General features: G+C 49.2%; 1 protein-coding gene across 35 annotated transcripts in view; it reads left to right on the forward strand.

The window, feature by feature from the left end:
- Positions 1 to 23,044, forward strand: part of LOC110496159 (microtubule-actin cross-linking factor 1) — a 271,227-nt gene that overhangs the window by 226,120 nt on the left and 22,063 nt on the right. For 34 of the 35 annotated variants that reach the window (XM_090208561.1, XM_090208575.1, XM_090208563.1 and 31 more), the window contains 13 exons: positions 6,398 to 6,559; positions 6,780 to 6,950; positions 7,896 to 8,062; positions 8,330 to 8,489; positions 9,643 to 9,969; positions 10,114 to 10,198; positions 10,402 to 10,628; positions 10,855 to 11,061; positions 11,477 to 11,704; positions 12,079 to 12,297; positions 12,609 to 12,812; positions 14,780 to 15,005; positions 15,902 to 16,128. In XM_090208561.1, coding sequence (XP_090064687.1) covers positions 6,398 to 6,559; positions 6,780 to 6,950; positions 7,896 to 8,062; positions 8,330 to 8,489; positions 9,643 to 9,969; positions 10,114 to 10,198; positions 10,402 to 10,628; positions 10,855 to 11,061; positions 11,477 to 11,704; positions 12,079 to 12,297; positions 12,609 to 12,812; positions 14,780 to 15,005; positions 15,902 to 16,128 — 2,610 coding nt within the window. The remainder of the gene's footprint in view (positions 1 to 6,397; positions 6,560 to 6,779; positions 6,951 to 7,895; positions 8,063 to 8,329; positions 8,490 to 9,642; positions 9,970 to 10,113; positions 10,199 to 10,401; positions 10,629 to 10,854; positions 11,062 to 11,476; positions 11,705 to 12,078; positions 12,298 to 12,608; positions 12,813 to 14,779; positions 15,006 to 15,901; positions 16,129 to 23,044) is intronic. The other variant, XM_090208560.1, reaches the window with a different exon arrangement.

Genomic DNA, 23,044 nt, shown 5'->3' on the forward strand with positions numbered 1-23,044 from the left:
AGACAGACACGTTAGACAGACATACAGACAGACACGTTAGACAGACAGACAGACAGACAGACAGACACGTTAGACAGACAGACAGACAGACAGACACGTTAGACAGACAGACAGACACGTTAGACAGACAGACAGACAGACACGTTAGACAGACAGACAGACAGACACGTTAGACAGACAGACAGACAGACACGTTAGACAGACAGACAGACAGACACGTTAGACAGACAGACACACATTAGACAGACAGACACACGTTAGACAGACAGACACACGTTAGACAGACAGACACACGTTAGACAGACAGACACACGTTAGACAGACAGACACACGTTAGACAGACAGACAGACACGTTAGACAGACAGACAGACACGTTAGACAGACAGACAGACACGTTAGACAGACAGACAGACACGTTAGACAGACAGACAGACGCGTTAGACAGACACGTTAGACAGACAGACAGACACGTTAGACAGACAGACAGACACGTTAGACAGACAGACAGACACGTTAGACAGACAGACAGACACGTTAGACAGACAGACAGACAGACACGTTAGACAGACAGACACGTTAGACAGACAGACGCGTTAGACAGACACGTTAGACAGACAGACAGACACGTTAGACAGACAGACAGAAAGACACGTTAGACAGACAGACACGTTAGACAGACAGACAGACACGTTAGACAGACAGACAGACACGTTAGACAGACAGACAGACACGTTAGACAGACAGACAGACACGTTAGACAGACAGACAGACACGTTAGACAGACAGACAGACACGTTAGACAGACAGACAGACACGTTAGACAGACAGACAGACAGACACGTTAGACAGACAGACAGACAGACACGTTAGACAGACAGACAGACGCGTTAGACAGACACGTTAGACAGACAGACAGACACGTTAGACAGACAGACAGAAAGACACGTTAGAAAGACAGACACGTTAGACAGACAGACAGACACGTTAGACAGACAGACAGACACGTTAGACAGACAGACAGACACGTTAGACAGACAGACAGACACGTTAGACAGACAGACAGACACGTTAGACAGACAGACAGACACGTTAGACAGACAGACAGACACGTTAGACAGACAGACAGACAGACACGTTAGACAGACAGACAGACAGACACGTTAGACAGACAGACAGACAGACACGTTAGACAGACAGACAGACAGACACGTTAGACAGACAGACAGACAGACACGTTAGACAGACAGACAGACAGACACGTTAGACAGACAGACAGACAGACACGTTAGACAGACAGACAGACAGACACGTTAGACAGACAGACAGACAGACACGTTAGACAGACAGACAGACAGACACGTTAGACAGACAGACAGACAGACACGTTAGACAGACAGACAGACAGACACGTTAGACAGACAGACAGACAGACACGTTAGACAGACAGACAGACAGACACGTTAGACAGACAGACAGACAGACACGTTAGACAGACAGACAGACAGACACGTTAGACAGACAGACAGACAGACACGTTAGACAGACAGACAGACAGACACGTTAGACAGACAGACAGACAGACACGTTAGACAGACAGACAGACAGACACGTTAGACAGACAGACAGACACGTTAGACAGACAGACAGACACGTTAGACAGACAGACAGACACGTTAGACAGACAGACACACGTTAGACAGACAGACACACGTTAGACAGACAGACACACGTTAGACAGACAGACACACGTTAGACAGACAGACACACACGTTAGACAGACAGACACACACGTTAGACAGACAGACAGACACGTTAGACAGACAGACAGACACGTTAGACAGACACGTTAGACAGACACGTTAGACAGACACGTTAGACAGACACGTTAGACAGACAGACAGAAAGACACGTTAGACAGACAGACAGAAAGACACGTTAGACAGACAGACAGACACGTTAGACAGACAGACAGACAGACACGTTAGACAGACAGACAGACAGACACGTTAGACAGACAGACAGACAGACACGTTAGACAGACAGACAGACAGACACGTCAGACAGACAGACAGACAGACACGTTAGACAGACAGACACGTTAGACAGACAGACAGACAGACACGTTAGACAGACAGACAGACAGACACGTTAGACAGACAGACAGACAGACACGTTAGACAGACAGACAGACAGACACGTTAGACAGACAGACAGACAGACACGTTAGACAGACAGACAGACAGACACGTTAGACAGACAGACAGACAGACACGTTAGACAGACAGACAGACAGACACGTTAGACAGACAGACAGACAGACACGTTAGACAGACAGACACGACAGACAGACAGACAGACACGTTAGACAGACAGACACGTTAGACAGACAGACAGACAGACACGTTAGACAGACAGACAGACAGACACGTTAGACAGACAGACAGACAGACACGTTAGACAGACAGACAGACAGACACGTTAGACAGACAGACAGACAGACACGTTAGACAGACAGACAGACAGACACGTTAGACAGACAGACAGACAGACACGTTAGACAGACAGACAGACAGACAGACACGTTAGACAGACAGACAGACAGACACGTTAGACAGACAGACAGACAGACACGTTAGACAGACAGACAGACAGACACGTTAGACAGACAGACACGTTAGACAGACTGACACACGTTAGACAGACTGACACACGTTAGACAGACTGACACACGTTAGACAGACTGACACACGTTAGACAGACAGACACACGTTAGACAGACAGACACACGTTAGACAGACAGACAGACAGACACGTTAGACAGACAGACAGACAGACACGTTAGACAGACAGACAGACAGACACGTTAGACAGACAGACAGACAGACACGTTAGACAGACAGACACGTTAGACAGACAGACAGACACGTTAGACAGACAGACAGACACGTTAGACAGACAGACAGACACGTTAGACAGACAGACAGACACGTTAGACAGACAGACAGACACGTTAGACAGACAGACAGACACGTTAGACAGACAGACAGACAGACACGTTAGACAGACAGACAGACAGACACGTTAGACAGACAGACAGACAGACACGTTAGACAGACAGACAGACAGACACGTTAGAAAGACAGACAGACACGTTAGACAGACAGACAGACACGTTAGACAGACAGACAGACACGTTAGACACGTTAGACAGACAGACATGTTAGACACGTTAGACAGACAGACAGACACGTTAGACACACAGCTAGACAGACAGACGCGTTACACAGGCAGACAGACAGACGCGTTACACAGGCAGACAGACAGACGCGTTACACAGACAGACAGACAGACAGACACGTTACACACACAGACAGACAGACGCGTTACACACACAGTCCAGGATAGGGTGGAGTGGGTCATGGCTGAGGCTCATTGTTGTCGAGGCGGTCAGGCTTCCTGTTGGAAGCAGGGAGGAGGCCCATCGCCACAACACAGCTGTGACACGCGCACACACACAATCCAAGACACATATTGTTCTATTTTAGCATCCCTGTTCTCTTTCAAACTCCTACACATCTTCTCCTGGTGTGGAAAAGCAGCACTTTCACACAATATTTACTCCATATGAGCAGAATCCAATAAAACGCTTTGATTAGAGACAGACCTCCACACAACCGCTTCCAGGTAATTATACGGTGTAGAACAACAATGACTTACACACTCTTATTCATTTACCATAGAAATCACCCTCCCCATTGTTCATATTCACAAACACAACCCAACTGTTTTGTACTACTTTGCCAGTATAAGGCAAATAATAGTTTGAGGCACTTACGAGAAATCCTTTGTCTTAGTATTCTACTCTCTCATTTTAATTGAATTCAAATCAAATGAAAGTGGCCTCCATAGTGGCACAGCGGTCTAAGGCACAGCATCGCAGTGCTAGCTCCGTCCCTACAGATCCTGGTTCGATCCCAGGCTGTTTCGCAGCTGGCCGCGACCGGGAGTCCCATGAGGCGGTACACAATTGGCCCAGCGTTGTCCGGGTTAGGGGAGGGTTTGGCCTTGTCCCATCGCGCTCTAGCGACTCCTGTGGCGGGCCGGGGGCAGTGCACGCTGACATGGTCGCCAGGTGCACGGTGTTTCCTCCGACACATTGGTGCGGCTGGCTCCCGGGTTATGTCAAGAAGCAGTGTGGCTTTGGCTGGGTTGTGTTTCAGAGGACGCACGGCTCTCAACCTTCGCCTCTCCCGAGTCCGTACGAGAGTTGCAGCAATGGGGCAAGCCTGTAACTACCAATTTGGATATCACGAAAATTTGGGAGAGAAAGGGGTCAAACAAAAGTTTATTGGTTGCGTACACAGATTTTCACATGTTGAAATGCTTGTGTTTCTAGCAGTGCAGCAATAAAATAAACAAATCAATCCACAAATAATCCCCCCAAAACAAGAAATATCAGAACGAGCAATGTCAAGAGACCAGAATATAAATATGTACTCAGACCCCTTGACTTTTTCCCCATTTTGTTATGTTACAGTCTTGTTCTTAAATGGATTAAAACATTATTCAAGTGACCAGTGTTCAATGGCTCTCTGTACCTAGGGCAGCAGTCTCAAAGGTGCCGGGTAGAGTACCCGGTGATAGCCGGCTAGTAACAGTGGCTAAGGTTCAGGTCTGGGTGCTGGGTGGAGGCCGGCTAGTGGGGACTAACAGTCTGATGACCTGGAGATAGAAGCTGTTTGATGCACCTGTACTGTATCCGCCTTCTATATGGTAACGGGGGTGAACAGACCGTGGCTCGGGTGGCTGAGCATTTCACTACAACCGCAATATCATCTGCTAAGTATGTGTACGTGACCAATACGATTTGATTTGAGGTTCTTCTTGACATTCCTGTGACACCGGGTGCTGTAGATGTCCTGGAGGGCAGGCACGGTGCTCCGGGAGCTGTGTTGGGCTGACCGCACCACCCTCTGGAGAGCCCCGTGGTTGAGGATGGCGCAACAGCCCGACAGGGTGCTCTCAATGGTGCATCTGTACAAATTTGTGAGGGTCTTCGGGGTCAAGTCAAATTTCTTCAGCCTCCTGAGGTTGAAGAGGTGCTGATTTGCCCGTCACCATGCTGTCTGTGTGAAGGAAGTGGAACTTTAAGCTTTTGACCCTCTCCACTGCGTCCCTGTCAATGTGCACGGGGCCGTGCTCCCTCTGATGTCTCCTGTGGTCTACAATCAGCTCCTTCCTTTTGTTGACGTTGAGGGAGAGGTTATTTTCCTGGCACCTCTCCGCCAGGTGTCTCACCTCCTTCCTGTCGGCCGTCTCATTGTTGGTAATCAGGCCTACCAATGTTGTGTTGTCAGCAAACTTGATGATTGAGTTTGAGATGTGTCATGGGTGAACAGGGAGTATAGGAGGGGGATGAGCATGCACCCCTGTGGGGGGCCCCGTGTTGATCAGCGTGGCAGAGTTCCGTCAGGAAGTCCAGGACCCTGTTGCACAGGGAGGGGTCCAGCCCCAGGCCCCTGAGCTTAGTGATGAGATTGGAGGGCACTATAGTGTTAAAGGCTGAGCTGTAAATGGCATTCTTAATATAGGTATTCCTCTTGTCCAAGTGGGATAGGGCAGTGAGCAGTGAAATGGCGATTGCGTCGCCCGTGGATCTGTTGGGACGATATGGGAATTGTAGTGGGTCTAGGATGTCAGGTAAGGTGGAGGTGAAATGGTCCTTAACTAGCTTCTCAAAGCACTTCATGATGACAGAAGCGAGGGCTACGAGGAAGTAGTCATTTAGTTCAGTTACCTTCGCTTTCTTGGGTACAGGAACAATAGTGGACAATCTTGACGCGAGTGGGGACAACCGACTGGGATATGGAGAGATTGAATATGTCCGTAAACACTCCAGCCAGCTGCTCTGAGGAAGCTGCTTGAGATGTCGTCTGGGCCGGCAGCTCTGCAAGGGTTAAAACCACCATGGCTAATTTTGAGTTCCTGTCATCTCTATGGGGAAGCAGCCATTTTGCATTTAAGCCCTGTATTTGATTTCAGGCTTTGACTCAGTGGACTTTGGGCTGGTTTTCTTTAGAGCTGGACAACCATTGTCATCATACCGTGTCTCCAGCTCTAGATGAGTAATGTGGCCAGACAGTTGAAGGGTGTGTTCAACTCCCTCTTTTCTAGCCACCTTTACTTTCTAGCTCTCTAATCCTTATAATCCCTTTCTCCTCCCTCCCTATTTTTCCTTGCTCACCCTCTTTCTCCCGCTCTCTTTCTCTTTGTTTCTCTCTTCTCTACCTCCTCCCTTTATCTCTGTCTTTTGCTCTCCCTCACTCTCATCCCTCTCCCGCCTCCATCCCTCTCCCACCTCCCTCCTTCCCTCTCCTTCTTCTCTCTCTGGCTCAGGCGGTGGAGAGGAAGCAGGTGGACAGTATTCAACCCAAGCTGCAGCGTGTGAACGCGGTGGGCCAGGGCCTGATCCAGAGTGCAGCCAAACACACAGACACCCAGGCTCTGGAGCATGACCTAGAGACCACCAACCTCCGATGGAACTCCCTCAACAAGAGGGTATGTCTGTCTGTCTGTAATGGTATGTCTGTGCTGATGTTTGTGTGTGCGCGTGCATGCTCTTGTCTGACTGACCTATGCATATTTATGTGTTGCGTTAGTTTGGCGTGTGCGACTGGAAGGATGGGTTTCTATGGAATCAGGTTTCTGGCTTTGCATGTATGCCTGTCCATGTCAACAGTCATTGTCCCCCTCACTCACTGAATTGTTCCTTGACCAGGTTGCAGAGCGCATTGCCCAGTTGCAGGAAGCCCTGTTGCATTGTGGGAAGTTCCAGGATGCCCTGGAGCCTCTTCTGAGCTGGCTGAGTGACACAGAGGACCTGGTAGCCAATCAGAAGCCCCCGTCCGCCGAATACAGAGTGGTCAAGGCCCAGATCCAGGAACAGAAGGTGAAGGGGGGGGAAGGGATGAGTGGAGAAAGGGATGATGGATGGCGTGAGGGATGAGTATCGAGGTGGAGAGAGCGATGGATTGAGGAACATATATTTTATTTTAATACTAAGTATTTTCCCTCTATCATACACAGTCATTATGACGGAGAATGTACTGGCCATTAGAGACATTTGGCTCCCTTATTTGGGTAAAATGAGCTTAATAACAACTTTTATTCATATATTTGCACTTTTATTTATTCATCGATAATAATAGAATTGGCTATTGGTGTTATTCAGTTGTCCTTATTTTCACATAGAAACATTTAACACATGAAAGGGGGAAACACCCACACACCTAATGATCTGAGTCTTTTGGAAGAGGAAAAGCCCAGTCTGCCAGTCTGCCAGTCTGGTTTGGCATACAACACACCAGTTCACAGAGATGACAGATCACAATGGTTTTTCAGAGGAACCGGAGAGGCAGAAAACACAATGCCTGCTCTCCCTGTTTCTGACACACTTCCCGTGTTTATGTGTCGAGGAGCACGGCGGATTCAGCCACTCCACTCAGTCATACGCGTTTACATCCGCCACTGAAAGTAGAGCCTCCGTGTGGGGGTCAGTGGAGAGGAAACTGGAGATGAGTGGCGTTTACCGGGGGCCCGTTCAACGTCACTGAATAATTATGAATGGGTTCAGAAAGGGAACTACTGCCAAATTGAGCTACTACTCATAGTGAACGTCCTCAAAACACGAGTGGCTTGGTATTTGAGATAAGGTATTGTTGAGGAACACTACACTGGTATTGAATGTGAAGTATGTTCTAGCTTGTCCTAGAAGCAGCGACTCTTCTGGTCTGGAATATACCCCTAACTCTGGCATACATGCAGAACAAACATTTATGAGAGTTGGTATTATTTGTGGTGTTGAACGGGACCTTCGATCTACCTCATTTTCCAGCTGTTACAAAGACTACTGGACGACCGCAGAGCCACTTTTCAGATGATCCAGGGAGAGGGGGAGAGGATCGCAGCCACGGCCGAGACACAGGACAGAGACAAGATCCAGAAGCAGCTGGAGAGTCTGGGGGAGAGATGGGGCGAGCTGCTGGAGAAGGCCAGGGCGAGGTAAACGTAGCTTACTGCATTGGACGCGCTACACATCGGGCATTGATACAACCTGTCCTCCTTCATCATGGACATGCGCCACAGTCAGAGAAGACGTACACACTCAACACCACATACACGAGGCTACCTGCGCATTACTGCTACTTCCGTACACAACCCACACATTCCTGACTATTTCGCATCGGACTGCTTATTAGGATCCACGATGAGACATTGATATACGAAGGCGACCCAAACACACTCTCCCTCCTCCTCTCCCCGCTGCAGGCAGTGCCAGTTGGAGGAGCTGCAGACGCTGGCACTCCAGTTCCACGAGGCGGTGGAGCCTCTCGGAGAGTGGCTGAGTGCCACCGAGAGACGCCTGAGCACCGCCGAGCCCATGGGAACCCAGACTTCCAAGATCACCCAGCAGATTACGAAACACAAGGTAACGTGGATGATGGTGTCACAAGGTAACGTGTCCCTCGCGATACATGGGTTGTGTTTAAGTCCCTGGATTGAAACTAGGGAAAGAAGAGGATGGTACCGGACTGACCAACTGGTTACTGTCCAATGAGCGAGAGAAAGGGAACCCCAAGCTCAACCATTTTCCCCTCATCGTTTTTGATATGATTTGATATGATTTCAATATTATATTTCATTGAACCTTTTTTTTGTTCATGATTTTTTCGTTCTTGTAAGTTATCATGCATATTTAGCATTCATGGCCATTTCTTATGATTCATGGCCATTCCTTATGATTCATGGGCATTCCTTATGATTCATGGGCATTCCTTATGATTCATGGCCATTCCTTATGATTCATGGCCATTTCCTTATGATTCATGGCCATTTCCTTATGATTCATGGCCATTCCCTTATGATTCATGGCCATTCCCTTATGATTCATGGCCATTCCCTTATGATTCATGGCCATTCCCTTATGATTCATGGCCATTCCTTATGATTCATGGCCATTCCTTATGATTCATGGCCATTCCTTATGATTCATGGCCATTCCTTATGATTCATGGCCATTCCCTTATGATTCATGGCCATTCCTTATGATTCATGGCCATTCCTTATGATTCATGGCCATTCCTTATGATTCATGGCCATTCCTTATGATTCATGGCCATTCCCTTATGATTCATGGCCATTCCTTATGATTCATGGCCATTCCTTATGATTCATGGCCATTCCTTATGATTCATGGCCATTCCTTATGATTCATGGCCATTCCTTATGATTCATGGCCATTCCCTTATGATTCATGGCCATTCCTTATGATTCATGGCCATTCCTTATGATTCATGGCCATTCCTTATGATTCATGGCCATTCCTTATGATTCATGGCCATTCCCTTATGATTCATGGCCATTCCTTATGATTCATGGCCATTCCTTATGATTCATGGCCATTCCTTATGATTCATGGCCATTCCTTATGATTCATGGCCATTCCTTATGATTCATGGCCATTCCTTATGATTTCTCATCTGCATGCTCTCATTTTCTTTTATTTGTTGTTTTTCTTCTGTTCTCCCTCCTCTCTCCTTCACCCCCCCATCACCCTCTCCTCTCCACACACACCACCCCAGGCTGTCCAAGAGGCCGTCTCCTCTAGAGGAGCCGAGGTCGACCGCCTCCAGGCCCTCGGCCAATCCTTGGCGCCCCTCAGCTGCGCGGCCGACCGCGATTGGCTGGGGGAGCGCGTGGGGGTGGTGCGGCTAGGACACTCGGAGCTCAGTGATTGGTGCCAACGCAGGGCCGTCATGCTGGAGCAGGCCCTGGCCAATGCCCAGCTGTTTGGGGAGGATGAGGTGGAGGTGCTCAACTGGCTGGCTGAGGTGGGCCAGCGGCTGGGACAGGTGTCGGTGCAGAGCTACCAGCCGGGGGTCCTCACCCAGCAGCACAAGCACACTCTGGTATGATACTCTGGTTTGGAGAGGGAGTAGCTATTCATTAACACACAGTGGTAGGGCACTACCACAGGGAGTATTGGATTGGCTAGTACTGTCTTGAGTCTCTATAGGGTGTTCATTCTATTTTCTCTCCTCTTCGCTCATCAGTCTCTGAATGAAGAGATAGTGAGCAGGAAGAAGCAGGTTGACCAGGCCATCAAGAACGGACAGGCCCTGCTCAAGCAAACCACAGGTACAGTACAATCTCGAACTCTGGATACTACGGGTTCTCCCTTCTCTGATTCTGGACCAGCTCTCCAGTAGCCCACTTCTAACCATCTCCATCACCAGCCAAAACAGCCAGGACTGTTCCTGGACCTGTCGTTATAAAGGCATATGATAACCACAGAGCCTGTATTCCACTGACTCTTGGTCTGTTGTTTTACCCCCTTGTAGGTGAGGAGGTTCTGCTGATCCAGGAGAAGCTGGACGGTATCAAATCTCGCTACGCCGAGATGACGGGCGGGAGCAGCAGAGCCCTCCGCACCCTGGAGCAGGCCCTGCAGCTGAGTACGCGATTCGCCAGCGCCCACGACGACCTCAACCACTGGCTGGACAAGGTGGAGGCGGAGCTCAACGTCATGGAGCCCGACGCCACGCCGGCCTATCAGGACCGACAGAAGGTTTCCTTGACAGTTTATTACACATATATGCTGGGAATTTGGAACATATTCTGTGCAAATAGAATCACAGTCTGCGATATTTCCAGATGTTCAGTGGTCATTTCAATGAATGACATACCCATTGTTTCTTAAAGAATCCCTTGTTCCATAGCCCAACTGTTGCTTAAGTAGAACTTCTATCTTGAGTTGAAGATACTCAATCTGTGTGTGTGTGTGTGTCTCCCAGGAGCTGAAGTGTGTGTCAGCGGAGAAACGTCTGGTTTTGGACACGGTCAACGAGGTGGGCAATGCCCTCTTAGACCTGGTGCCCTGGCGTGCCCGCGAGGGTCTGGACCGCCTGGTGGCGGACGCCAACCAGCGCTACCGAACGGCGGCCGAGACCATCACCCAGCGGGTAAAGCTGGTACAGGCTGCCATCCAGAGGTCACAACAGGTACTACAATGTGACCAAATCAAGTTTGAAAAGGGGTACACCGTTAGTACTTCACTGAGCACTGGCGGCGGAGTGCACTCAGGGTTCGTATTTACAGTGCATGATGGTGTTGATAGTTAGCGGTAGGGCTAAATGTAGAATTTCATGATTTGAACAGTTTTTATTTCCATGTCTTTGTTCTCTGGCTCTATGGTGTGTAGAAGTCATTCATGAGGTTTCTGCACCCGTTGTCAACAAGAGGATGATGCGAATGTTTGTGGCATTTCCCCTCTGGTCTTCTCTTGGCGCGAGGAGGCTGTGTGTAATGCTAACCAGCTAACGCTACTGTGAATGCTAAGTAATGCATCATTCTCTCAGTCAGTATGGGGAGGCTGAGTGTGCCGGTGCTAACTGTGTGTATCTCTCTGTGCCTCAGTATGAGGAGGCGGTGGACGCGGAGCTTACCTGGGCTGGGGAGACGGAGAGGAAGCTATCCTCCCTGGGTCCTCTGAGTCTGGAGCCTGACGTCACCGTGGCCCAGCTACAGGTCCAGAGGGCCTTCAATATCGACATCATCCGACACAAAGACACCGTGGACCAGCTACTCCACACCAGGGACGACATCCTGGAGACGTGCAGCGACCAGCAGAGAGACGCTCTGGTGGTGAGGAGAGATGGATGAAGGGGGAGGGGAGAGTGAAAGAGGACAGAGAAATGCAGGGAGTTCAAGAGAAGGGTTAAATGCTTCCAAACAGACCAAGAGGACTTTTGTAACATATAAGCAATGACCAATTCAAGAAAAGTTCATTCACAGAAAAATCAAACAACATGGTAGACGTTTTATTATGGTATTGTTAAATATTATAAACAAGGAGGGAAATATTGTGTTTTGGGCTCGATATATAAATAGGCAAATACTCTTGTATTTTTGTGCTTGAAGTAAAACAGAACAACAATAGTACACAAAATAGAAAATATTCCAGTGAGTTTTGCCGAGTTACCAAATGAGAACCATTCTATACCCCTCTCTCTCCTCAGGAGAAGACTGACTCCCTGTCTGCCCGCTACGAGGCGGTGAGCCAGCAGCACCAGGAGCGATTCTCAGCCCTGGAGCAGGCCCAGGTCCTGGTGGCCCGTTTCTGGGAGACCCAGGAGGACCTGGAGCCCTGGCTGGGGGAGACGGAGACACTTATCGCCCAGCTGCCCCCACCCGCCATCGACACTGAGGCCCTGCGTCTACAACAGGAACAGATGAGGGTGAGGAGAGAGATGGGTGGGAGGAGAGGCAGACGGGGGAGGAGAGGGAGTAGTGGGATGGGAGTAGGCTCTAAGTGCTGTATTTGAACTAATGTCCCCGTGAAAAAGATGTATCATGTCGAGTTAGTTCCTAGCACTTCTACTTTTTATCATTTACCTTTTTCATTTCTCCCTCTCTTTCTCTGTCTGTGTGGAACTTGGACTCTACCACTCTTTCTATCACACTATCCATCACCCTCCTTCCTTATTCGCCACTCTTTCTGCCTCTCCTTTCTCCCTCCCTCTCTCCCTCCCCTCCCTCCCTCCTCCAGCTCCTGAGGGAGTCCATAGCAGAGCACAAGCCCCACATCGACAAGCTGCTGAAGATCGGCCCCCAGCTGGCCGCTCTGAGTCACCAGGAGGGGGCCACGGTGAAGCAGCGCTACAGCGACGCCGAAAAACGCTACGTGGCCATCAAGGAGGTCGTCAAGGGTCGCGCCACCACCCTGGATGAGGCTGTGTCTCAGTCTGCGCAGGTATGGTTACGTGAAGTGAATTTGAAATCGGTTTGTAGCTCGAAAGGGTGTCAGGTGTCGAAGCTTGTGTCTGCCGATTGCTGCCCCAATACAACCGAACTACGGCATCCGTATGAGGAAAACGAATGACTTCTTTATATGGATGCCGTAAGCCGTGTTGTATCCGTATTTGGAAGTCTTCAGATTTCCTAATCTGGATGCCATACTTACAAGCTAGCTGCTAATGGCATGATGCGGTTATTGTGCACTTCCCCTCTTCCACTAGAGGGCGGCGTGATATTAGGCATTGGGTGTAGTGATATTTCTGGGAATGATGCTCAAACTAGGATGGCGTACTGGACTCCTTACTTGGAACTGTGTTTTGGCACTTTATGCTAATTTCCATAAAAGGAATGGAAGAGAACCTATTATTGAGCTCCAAGAAGTGGTGGTAGTAGCAGCAGTAGCAGTAGTCGCTATTTGCTAAACTACACAGCTTCTTGCTACGCTTGTAGTAAAAAAAAAAAATGGTTACATACAACTCGCTTTTCCTATTTCTATTTCCATAAGTAACATTCACATTTTATTTCAATAGTTCTCTTGTCAAATGCTCTCTCATAACACCTAATTTCATAAATCATGAGCCACCATTGATTATCGCTGAGGGCGAAGCTGATTGTTGCTGCTGTTGATATCGCTTGGCCAGAGTGTGTGCATGTCATTGATCTAACACAATGTGTTGTTTCTCCACCCTCCCACCCCCCCCCTTCCCTAATGGACCATATCATCCACTCCTCCTCTCTATGCATCCCTCTCTCTCTTTTCATCCCTCCAAAAACGACCAACCTCTCTATTCCTCCCTTGTGCCTTACATTTCCCCCTCTCCTTGCACCCTCCCTTCCCTCCATCCCTCCCTCCCTGGTTTGCTCCATCCCTCCATCCCACCCTCTCACTCATTGTGGATGTGCTGTATGTGTTGACCATTTCCTCCATCCGTCGTCACTTCTCACGGCAATCACCCAGCTGGTAGAGGTAAGACCACCGACTGACCACAACGTGACTTAGTAACCATAGTACTGACACACCAAATGGCACAACTTGCAGAAATGTGTTTGTTAGTTACTAGACTTTTTTTCCCTGCGTGAACCTTGTGTCTAGACTTAAAACAACCCGCCATAACTCCCAAGTATACTTTGTCCAATGCCTCGCCTCTTTCCCAATTAGTGTGTTTTGATACATTTGGCAATTGGCAACTCTAGGTTTGCCCTTCTTCTCTCTTCCGGTCCACGTTACCCATTTTGACATTGCTCAAATGCAGTTATTAACCAAAAACATCCATATAAGCTTTATCAGCAACCACTTAGTGAGGCTGTGGCAATGTGTGCTGACTGAAGGTTGGGCACCCTATTCCTAACTAAGTCAACTTCATTCATGTCTAGTAAGTACCTCTACAGTACTCCCGCATCTCATGCCTCTCCAAGTATCCAAAATTGCATGGTATTTTTTTTGGAAAGATCTCTGCATTTTCAAAATGTCACCGCTCCCCTCCGTATGCATTTAAATGTATGTATTATAATAAGAAAAAGTCCTTAGTCTCTGCATGGTCAATCCTCTGCCGTGGTCGTACAGTATTTACTGCCATACAACCTCTGCAGAAGTCACGGCATTCAGACCTATTGAGCTTCGGCAAGAGCTGTTGTGAAGGAAGTTGTCAAGGAAGTGAGTTTGTGTTTATAGAAGACCTCCCGCCCCCACCTATCGTCAACCAATCATGTCAATGGGGCACTTAACGGGAGCCCTCTGCATTGTTACAAATACTGTGAGGCGCACAGCATCGCCGTACGGAGCTCGATTTGGCCTCCGGAGGCTCCGCGATGGCATCGCACCCTCCTTACAGAGCCTCCGGACGGCGTTGAGCCGAAATCATCGATTAGCCGCGCTACCCACCTCCTCTTCTTAAACCTTGACCCTCTCTCTTCTCCTCCCAGTTCCACGACAAGATGGATCCCCTGCTGGAGACCCTGGAAGGGGCCGTGCAGCGCCTCCGATCCCCTCCTCCTGTGGCAGCGGAGGCAGATAAGATCCGGGAGCAGCTGGCCGACCACAAGGCAACAGGGCTGGAGCTGGACAAACTGCTGCCCTCCTTCTCGGCCCTGTGTGCCCGCGGCGAGGAGCTCATCAGTAGAGCAGCCCACGACGACCCTGCCGCTCAGGGTGAGTGCCTGAAAACGCACAGAGAGAGAGAGACCTTACGTGTACTGTGTACACACTAACATCACATACGTCACACACACTCGTACGCAATGAGAGGCTGTTACTCATAAGAGCGGCAGGCACCTTGGACTTGAAGAGCATTGGGCCTGTAACCGAAAGGTCGCTGGTTCAAAACCCAAAGCCGATTAGGTGAAAATCTGTCGTTTTGCCCTTGAGCAAGGCACTTAGCCCTAATTGCTCCTGTAAGTCACTCTGGATAAGAGCGTCAGCTCAATGACTCCAATAAAAGGAGAGTGACCAAAACAATGCATGCTCACATCGACACAGTACTACAATGATCCCACTGACAAACCTGATTGGTCTCATCAATTTTTTTATTTTTTTTAAATAAAAAAAACACAGACGCCCAGAAACACAAAGGCGCAGATTCACAAACGCGTGACCTTTTTGATCACTCCCAGCACACATGGTGATACGGCACAAATGGCGACTGCCCCCTCCCCCCCCCCCCGCCTCAAAGCCCTCCAGCTTTGACACGCCCCGTCCGCATCCATTTCTCAGCACACCACTTCATAACTATGAATGAGTGCTCTGTGCAGTGGTAGTGGGAGTGTAGCCCACTGACTGGCTGTAAAATACCATTTTTTGAGAGCTAGTCTCTAGATGGCCATGCTAGAAGGGACAAAAGCAGCAATAACATCAGAAATTCTAAGCTATTTGTCGTAATGGTTCGGTTCAGGGCTACAATAATGAATAATAACTTGTCTTTGTATCATTCCTCCGTCCATCTCCACATAGCTAATCGCATATAGTGACAACTCTATCCTTTCGAGCGTGGAAAAATAACACCACGCTTCCCGATTCATCTCTCCCACCGCCCTCTTTCCCCCTCCCAGCCGTGCGTTCCCGTCTGCTGCGCCTTCGCTCCCTGTGGGATGAGATCCGGCAGAGGGCTGAGGAACGGGAAGGGAAGCTGACTGACGTCTTGGACCTGGCTGGGAAGTTCTGGGCCGACATGGCGGCGCTACTGAGCACGCTCCGTGACTCGCAGGACATCGTCAGGGAGCTGGAGGATCCCGGGGTGGACCCCTCACTCATCAAACAGCAGATAGAGGCTGCAGAGGTATGTGTGGAGAGGGGGATGGAGGGTTACTGAGAGAGAGGAGGGTAGAGGTATGTGTGGAGAGGGGGATGGAGGGTTACTGAGAGAGAGGAGGGTAGAGGTATGTGTGGAGATGGGGATGGAGGGTTACTGAGAGAGAGGAGGGTAGAGGTATGTGTGGAGAGGGGGATGGAGGGTTACTGAGAGAGAGGAGGGTAGAGGTATGTGTGGAAAGGGGGGTGGAGGGTTACTGAGAGAGGGGGATGGAGGGTTACTGAGAGAGAGGAGGGTAGAGGTATGTGTGGAGAGGGGGATGGAGGGTTACTGAGAGAGAGGAGGGTAGAGGTATGTGTGGAGATGGGGATGGAGGGTTACTGAGAGAGAGGAGGGTAGAGGTATGTGTGGAGAGGGGGATGGAGGGTTACTGAGAGAGAGGAGGGTAGAGGTATGTGTGGAGAGGGGGGTGGAGGGTTACTGAGAGAGGGGAGAGGGGGATGGAGGGTTACTGAGAGAGAGGAGGGTAGAGGTATGTGTGGAGAGGGGGATGGAGGGTTACTGAGAGAGAGGAGGGTAGAGGTATGTGTGGAGAGGGGGGTGGAGGGTTACTGAGAGAGAGGAGAGGGGGATGGAGGGTTACTGAGAGAGAGGAGAGGGGGGTGGAGGGTTACTGAGAGAGAGGAGGGTAGAGGTATGTGTGGAGAGGGGGGTGGAGGGTTACTGAGAGAGGGGAGAGGTGGATGGAGGGTAGAGGTATGTGTGGAGAGGGGGATGGAGGGTTACTGAGAGAGAGGAGGGTAGAGGTATGTGTGGAAAGGGGGGTGGAGGGTTACTGAGAGAGAGGAGAGGGGGATGGAGGGTTACTGAGAGAGAGGAGGGTAGAGGTATGTGTGGAGAGGGGGGTGGAGGGTTACTGAGAGAGAGGAGGGTAGAGGTATGTGTGGAGAGGTGGATGGAGGGTTACTGAGAGAGAGGAGGGTAGAGGTATGTGTGGAAAGGGGGGTGGAGGGTTACTGAGAGAGGGGAGAGGGGGATGGAGGGTTACTGAGAGAGAGGAGGGTAGAGGTATGTGTGGAAAGGGGGGTGGAGGGTTACTGAGAGAGAGGAGAGTGGGATGGAGGGTTACTGAGAGAGAGGAGGGTAGAGGTATGTGTGGAAAGGGGGGTGGAGGGTTACTGAGAGAGAGGAGAGGGGGATGGAGGGTTACTGAGAGAGAGAGGAGGGTAGAGGTATGTGTGGAGAGGGGGGTGGAGGGTTACTGAGAGAGAGGAGGGTAGAGGTATGTGTGGAGAGGTGGATGGAGGGTTACTGAGAGAGAGGAGGGTAGAGGTATGTGTGGAAAGGGGGGTGGAGGGTTACTGAGAGAGGGGAGAGGGGGATGGAGGGTTACTGAGAGAGAGGAGGGTAGAGGTATGTGTGGAAAGGGGGGTGGAGGGTTACTGAGAGAGAGGAGAGTGGGATGGAGGGTTACTGAGAGAGAGGAGGGTAGAGGTATGTGTGGAAAGGGGGGTGGAGGGTTACTGAGAGAGAGGAGAGGGGGATGGAGGGTTACTGAGAGAGAGAGGAGGGTAGAGGTATGTGTGGAGAGGGGGGTGGAGGGTTACTGAGAGAGAGGAGGGTAGAGGTATGTGTGGAAAGGGGGGTGGAGGGTTACTGAGAGAGGGGAGAGGGGGATGGAGGGTTACTGAGAGAGAGGAGGGTAGAGGTATGTGTGGAAAGGGGGGTGGAGGGTTACTGAGAGAGGAGAGGGGGATGGAGGGTTACTGAGAGAGGAGGGTAGAGGTATGTGTGGAGAGGGGGATGGAGGGTTACTGAGAGAGAGGAGGGTAGAGGTATGTGTGGAGAGGGGGGTGGGTTACTGAGAGAGGGGAGGGTAGAGGTATGTGTGGAGAGGGGGATGGAGGGTTACTGAGAGAGAGGAGGGTAGAGGTATGTGTGGAGAGGGGGATGGAGGGTTACTGAGAGAGGGGAGAGGGGGATGGAGGGTTACTGAGAGAGAGGAGGGTAGAGGTATGTGTGGAGAGGGGGGTGGAGGGTTACTGAGAGAGGGGAGAGGGGGATGGAGGGTTACTGAGAGAGAGGAGGGTAGAGGTATGTGTGGAGAGGGGGGTGGAGGGTTACTGAGAGAGGGGAGAGGGGGATGGAGGGTTACTGAGAGAGAGGAGGGTAGAGGTATGTGTGGAGAGGGGGGTGGAGGGTTACTGGGAGAGAGGAGGGTAGAGGTATGTGTGGAGAGGGGGATGGAGGGTTACTGAGAGAGGGGAGAGGGGGATGGAGGGTTACTGAGAGAGAGGAGGGTAAAGGTATGTGTGGAGAGGGGGGTGGAGGGTTACTGAGAGAGAGGAGAGGTGGATGGAGGGTTACTGAGAGAGAGGAGAGGTGGATGGAGGGTTACTGAGAGAGAGGAGGGTAGAGGTATGTGTGGAGAGGGGGGTGGAGGGTTACTGAGAGAGAGGAGGGTAGAGGTATGTGTGGAAAGAGGGGTGGAGGGTTACTGAGAGAGAGGAGGGTAGAGGTATGTGTGGAGAGGGGGATGGAGGGTTACTGAGAGAGGGGAGAGGGGGATGGAGGGTTACTGAGAGAGGAGGGTAGAGGTATGTGTGGAGAGGGGGATGGAGAGTTACTGAGAGAGGAGGGTAGAGGTATGTGTGGAGAGGGGGATGGAAGGTTACTGAAAGAGAGGAGGGTAGAGGTATGTGTGGAGAGGGGGATGGAGGGTTACTGAGAGAGGGGAGAGGGGGATGGAGGGTTACTGAGAGAGAGGAGGGTAGAGGTATGTGTGGAGAGGGGGGTGGAGGGTTACTGAGAGAGAGGAGGGTAGAGGTATGTGTGGAGAGGGGGGTGGAGGGTTACTGAGAGAGGAGGGTAGAGGTATGTGTGGAGAGGGGGGATGGAGGGTTACTGAGAGAGAGGAGGGTAGAGGTATGTGTGGAGAGGGGGATGGAGGGTTACTGAGAGAGAGGAGGGTAGAGGTATGTGTGGAGAGGGGGGTAGAGGGTTACTGAGAGAGAGGAGGGTAGAGGTATGTGTGGAGAGGGGGGTGGAGGGTTACTGAGAGAGAGGAGGGTAGAGGTATGTGTGGAAAGGGGGGTGGAGGGTTACTGGGAGAGAGGAGGGTAGAGGTATGTGTGGAGAGGGGGGTGGAGGATTACTGAGAGAGAGGAGGGTAGAGGTATGTGTGGAGAGGGGGATGGAGGGTTACTGAGAGAGAGGAGGGTAGAGGTATGTGTGGAGAGGGGGGTGGAGGGTTACTGAGAGAGAGGAGAGGGGGGTGGAGGGTTACTGAGAGAGAGGAGAGGAGGAAGGGGATAATGGTTATAGAAAGACTGGGAGTGGAAGAAAAAGATACGGAGGCATAGAGCATGTTTGTAGCAACAATATTTCATTCGCCAAGACCCCTGGACTTTTTCTACATTTTGTTACTTTACAGCCTTATTCTAAAATGGATTAAATACACATTTTTCAACAACAATCTTCACACAATACTCCACAATGACAAAACGAAAACAGGTTTTTAGACATTTTTGCAAGTATTCAGACCCTTTGCTATGAGACTCGAAATGTAGCTATTTCCATTGATCATCCTTGAGATGTTTCAACAACTTGATTGGAGTCCACCTGTGGTAAATTTAATTGATTGGATGTGATTTGGAAAGGCACACACCTGTCTATATAAGGTCCCAGAGTTGACAGTGCATGTCAGAGCAAAAACCAAGCCATGAGGTCGAAAGAATTGTCCGTAGAGCTCCGAGACAGGATTGTGTCGAGGCACAGATCTGGGGAAGGGTAAGATAACATTTCTGCAGCATTGAAGGTCCCCAAGAACACAGTGGCCTCCATCATTCTTAAATGGAAGAAGCTTAGAGCCACCAAGACTCTTCCTAGAGCTGGCCGCGCAGCCAAACTGAGCAATCGGAGAAGGGCCTTGGTCAGGGAGGTGACCAAGAACCTGATGGTCACAGAGTTCCTCTGTGGAGATGGGAGAACCTTTCAGACGGACAACCATCTATGCAGCACTCCACTAAGCAGGCTTTTATGGAAGAGTGGCCAGACGGAAGCCACTCCTCAGTAAAAGGCACATGACTGCCCGCTTGGAGTTTGCCAAAAGGCACCCAAAGACTCTGAAACCATGAGGAACAAGATTCTCTGGTGTGATGAAACCAAGATTGAACTCTTTGGCCTGAATGCCAAGCAACACGTCTGGATTAAACCTGGCACCATCCCTACGGTGAAGCATGGTGGTGGCAGCATCATGCTGTGGGGATGTTTTTCAGTGGCAGGAACTGGGTGACAGGTGACAGGATTGAGTGAAAAATGAACGGAGCAAAGTACAGAGAGATACTTGATGAAAACCTGCTCCAGAGCACTCAGGACCTCAGACTGGGGCAAAGGTTCACCTTCCAACAGGACAACGACCCTAAGCACACAGCCAAGACAACGTAAGAGTGGCTTCGAGACAAGTCTCTGAATGACCTTGAGTGGCCCAGCCAGAGCCCAGACTTAAACCCGATCAAACATCTCTGGAGAAACCTGAAAATAGCTGTGCAGCGACGCTCCACATCCAACCTGACAGAGTTTGAGAGGATCAGCAGAGGAGAATGGAAAAAACTCCCCAAATACATGTGTGCCAAGCTTGTAGCTTCATACCCAAGAAGATTCGAGGCTGTAATCGCTGCCAAAGGTGCTTCAACAAAGTAAAGGGTCTGAATACTTATGTAAATGTTATATTTCACTTTTTATTTTGAAAGCATTTGCATAATGTTCTGAAAAACCTGTTTTATGCTTTGTCATTATGGGGTATTTTGTGTAGATTGGTGAGGGGAAAAATAATGAAGTCCATTTTCGAATGCTTCAACGTGACAAAATGTGGCCTGAGTCAAGGGGTCTGAATGCTTCAACGTGACAAAATGTGGCCTGAGTCAAGGGGTCTGAATGCTTCAACGTGACAAAATGTGGCCTGAGTCCAGGGGTCTGAATGCTTCAACGTGACAAAATGTGGCCTGAGTCAAGGGGTCTGAATGCTTCAACGTGACAAAATGTGGCCTGAGTCAAGGGGTCTGAATGCTTTCCAAATGCACTGCACAAGGAAAGCATAGCAATATATTCAGACGTTCAAATGTGGAGGAATAAAGGCTTTTGAGGTAGAATATATATGGGAGAAAACAGCACCGTGGGGGGTAAGACAAAGAGAGTATATTAAGGAGTAGTGAAGATAGAGGAGACGTAAAGGAATGATGCTAGCATGTTAGTAGCTATGTATTTACTGTAGCAGTGGTGTAAAGTAACCAAGTAAAAAATACTTTGCAGTACTACTTATGTATTTTCGGGGGGTATCTGTACTTTATTTTAGGATTTATATTTCGGACAACTTTTACTCCGCTACATTCCTAAAGGAAATATATACTTTTTTACAATTGATGCTTCTGCTAATTCTCCCATACTGTACATTTCCTCTGACACCCAATAAAAAAGTACTCTTACGAATGCTTAGCAGAACAGGAAAATGGTCCAATACACACACTTATCAAGAGAACACATGGTCACTTTTGGAACTTAAGTATATTTGTGTATTGTCTTTTACTTTTGATACTTAAACCCTTACATTTGGTGGAGATTGGCTCATAAGGAGAGGGACACATTTGAATGTTTCTAACAGAAGAACTCTAAAAATCATATGAATGACCATGGGGAAATGATCATACCCAAGGTGAGGACACAACAGTTCACCTGACACAAGACTGAATCCCAACATTACAGTAGATTATTTTTCTGCACACTAGAATTTATCTGTGCTTTTCGCAGGATTTGTCAAAAACGAAATCTGAAAACACTCTGGATACGTTCCGTAACACAATAAGAATATTCATCGAAATTCTGGAGTAGTTTCAAGATAAGAATATACAATTTACAAGGGTTTGAGTGAGAGGTCTAACTGGGTTGAGTTGGAATTTCAACTCGCACTTTTATGACTCAAGGAACTAGCTGTGCCATTTGAGGATCTGAAGCAAGCACACTTGTGTTTTTTGTTTGTTTGGAACACACCCCTGCGTCCCCACCATCACACAATTACTGTTTATGACATCCAAAAACATTCAATAAAATAAATCACAATCTGGGTCAGGTGGGTATCATTTGAAAGCTTATTCTATTGCCAACATTGTTAGCTAAGTTAAAATATGATCTTGCACTGTACTGCTTTCAAAAGGCACGTCAGACAGACAGATTTTAATTGTGGTGTACATAGAGTGAGAATTCTGTGGCTAATTGTCTTCATGATGCGACAAAACAGACTCATTCTGTCCAGGACAACCCAGGCTATAACACACATCGTCATTGTAACTGTGCCTCAAACACGCCGATCATAAACGTTGATACTGTAAATGGCGTGAGTTTTCAAATATGGAAATGTGAAGTGCCCTCTTGGACCCGTGGGTGTGCGGTTTGCTTGTGTTTATTTGGATCCCCATGAGCTTTTGCTGAAGCTTCAGCTACTCTTCCCGGGGACGTGAGTATGACGTCAACGTGGCATTTAATATAACGTCTCGTCTTTCAGAGCGCTTCCGCTTCCTCTCCATTTACAGCCGTCGTTCCCTCACTCCGACAACAACTGATGTGCAAGAGTAGCCCAATCGGAGGGAGGGATCCTTCTTGTCATTTAGAGCGGCTCCGGTCAAAACCCGTACAGAGCTGTGAAGCGGAGAACGTCATGTATAGTGTGTTACTGTGCAGCCACTGCATTTCAATTTAGGCGCTTATAAATGACCATCTGTCTTTTTCAACCTGTATACTGACTGACAGGAGCTGTGAGTGGGAAGGGCTATGTATATTTAAAACCAAATACTTTGACTCGTAGTATTTTACTGGGCGACTTCCACTTTTGAATCATTTTCTATTTGTACTTTTACTCAAGTATGACAAGTGGGTACTTTTTCCACCGATG

The sequence above is a fragment of the Oncorhynchus mykiss genome, chromosome 18 (genome assembly GCF_057628025.1).
Source record: "Oncorhynchus mykiss isolate SJ-2025 chromosome 18, ASM5762802v1, whole genome shotgun sequence".
Classification (NCBI taxonomy): domain Eukaryota; kingdom Metazoa; phylum Chordata; class Actinopteri; order Salmoniformes; family Salmonidae; genus Oncorhynchus; species Oncorhynchus mykiss.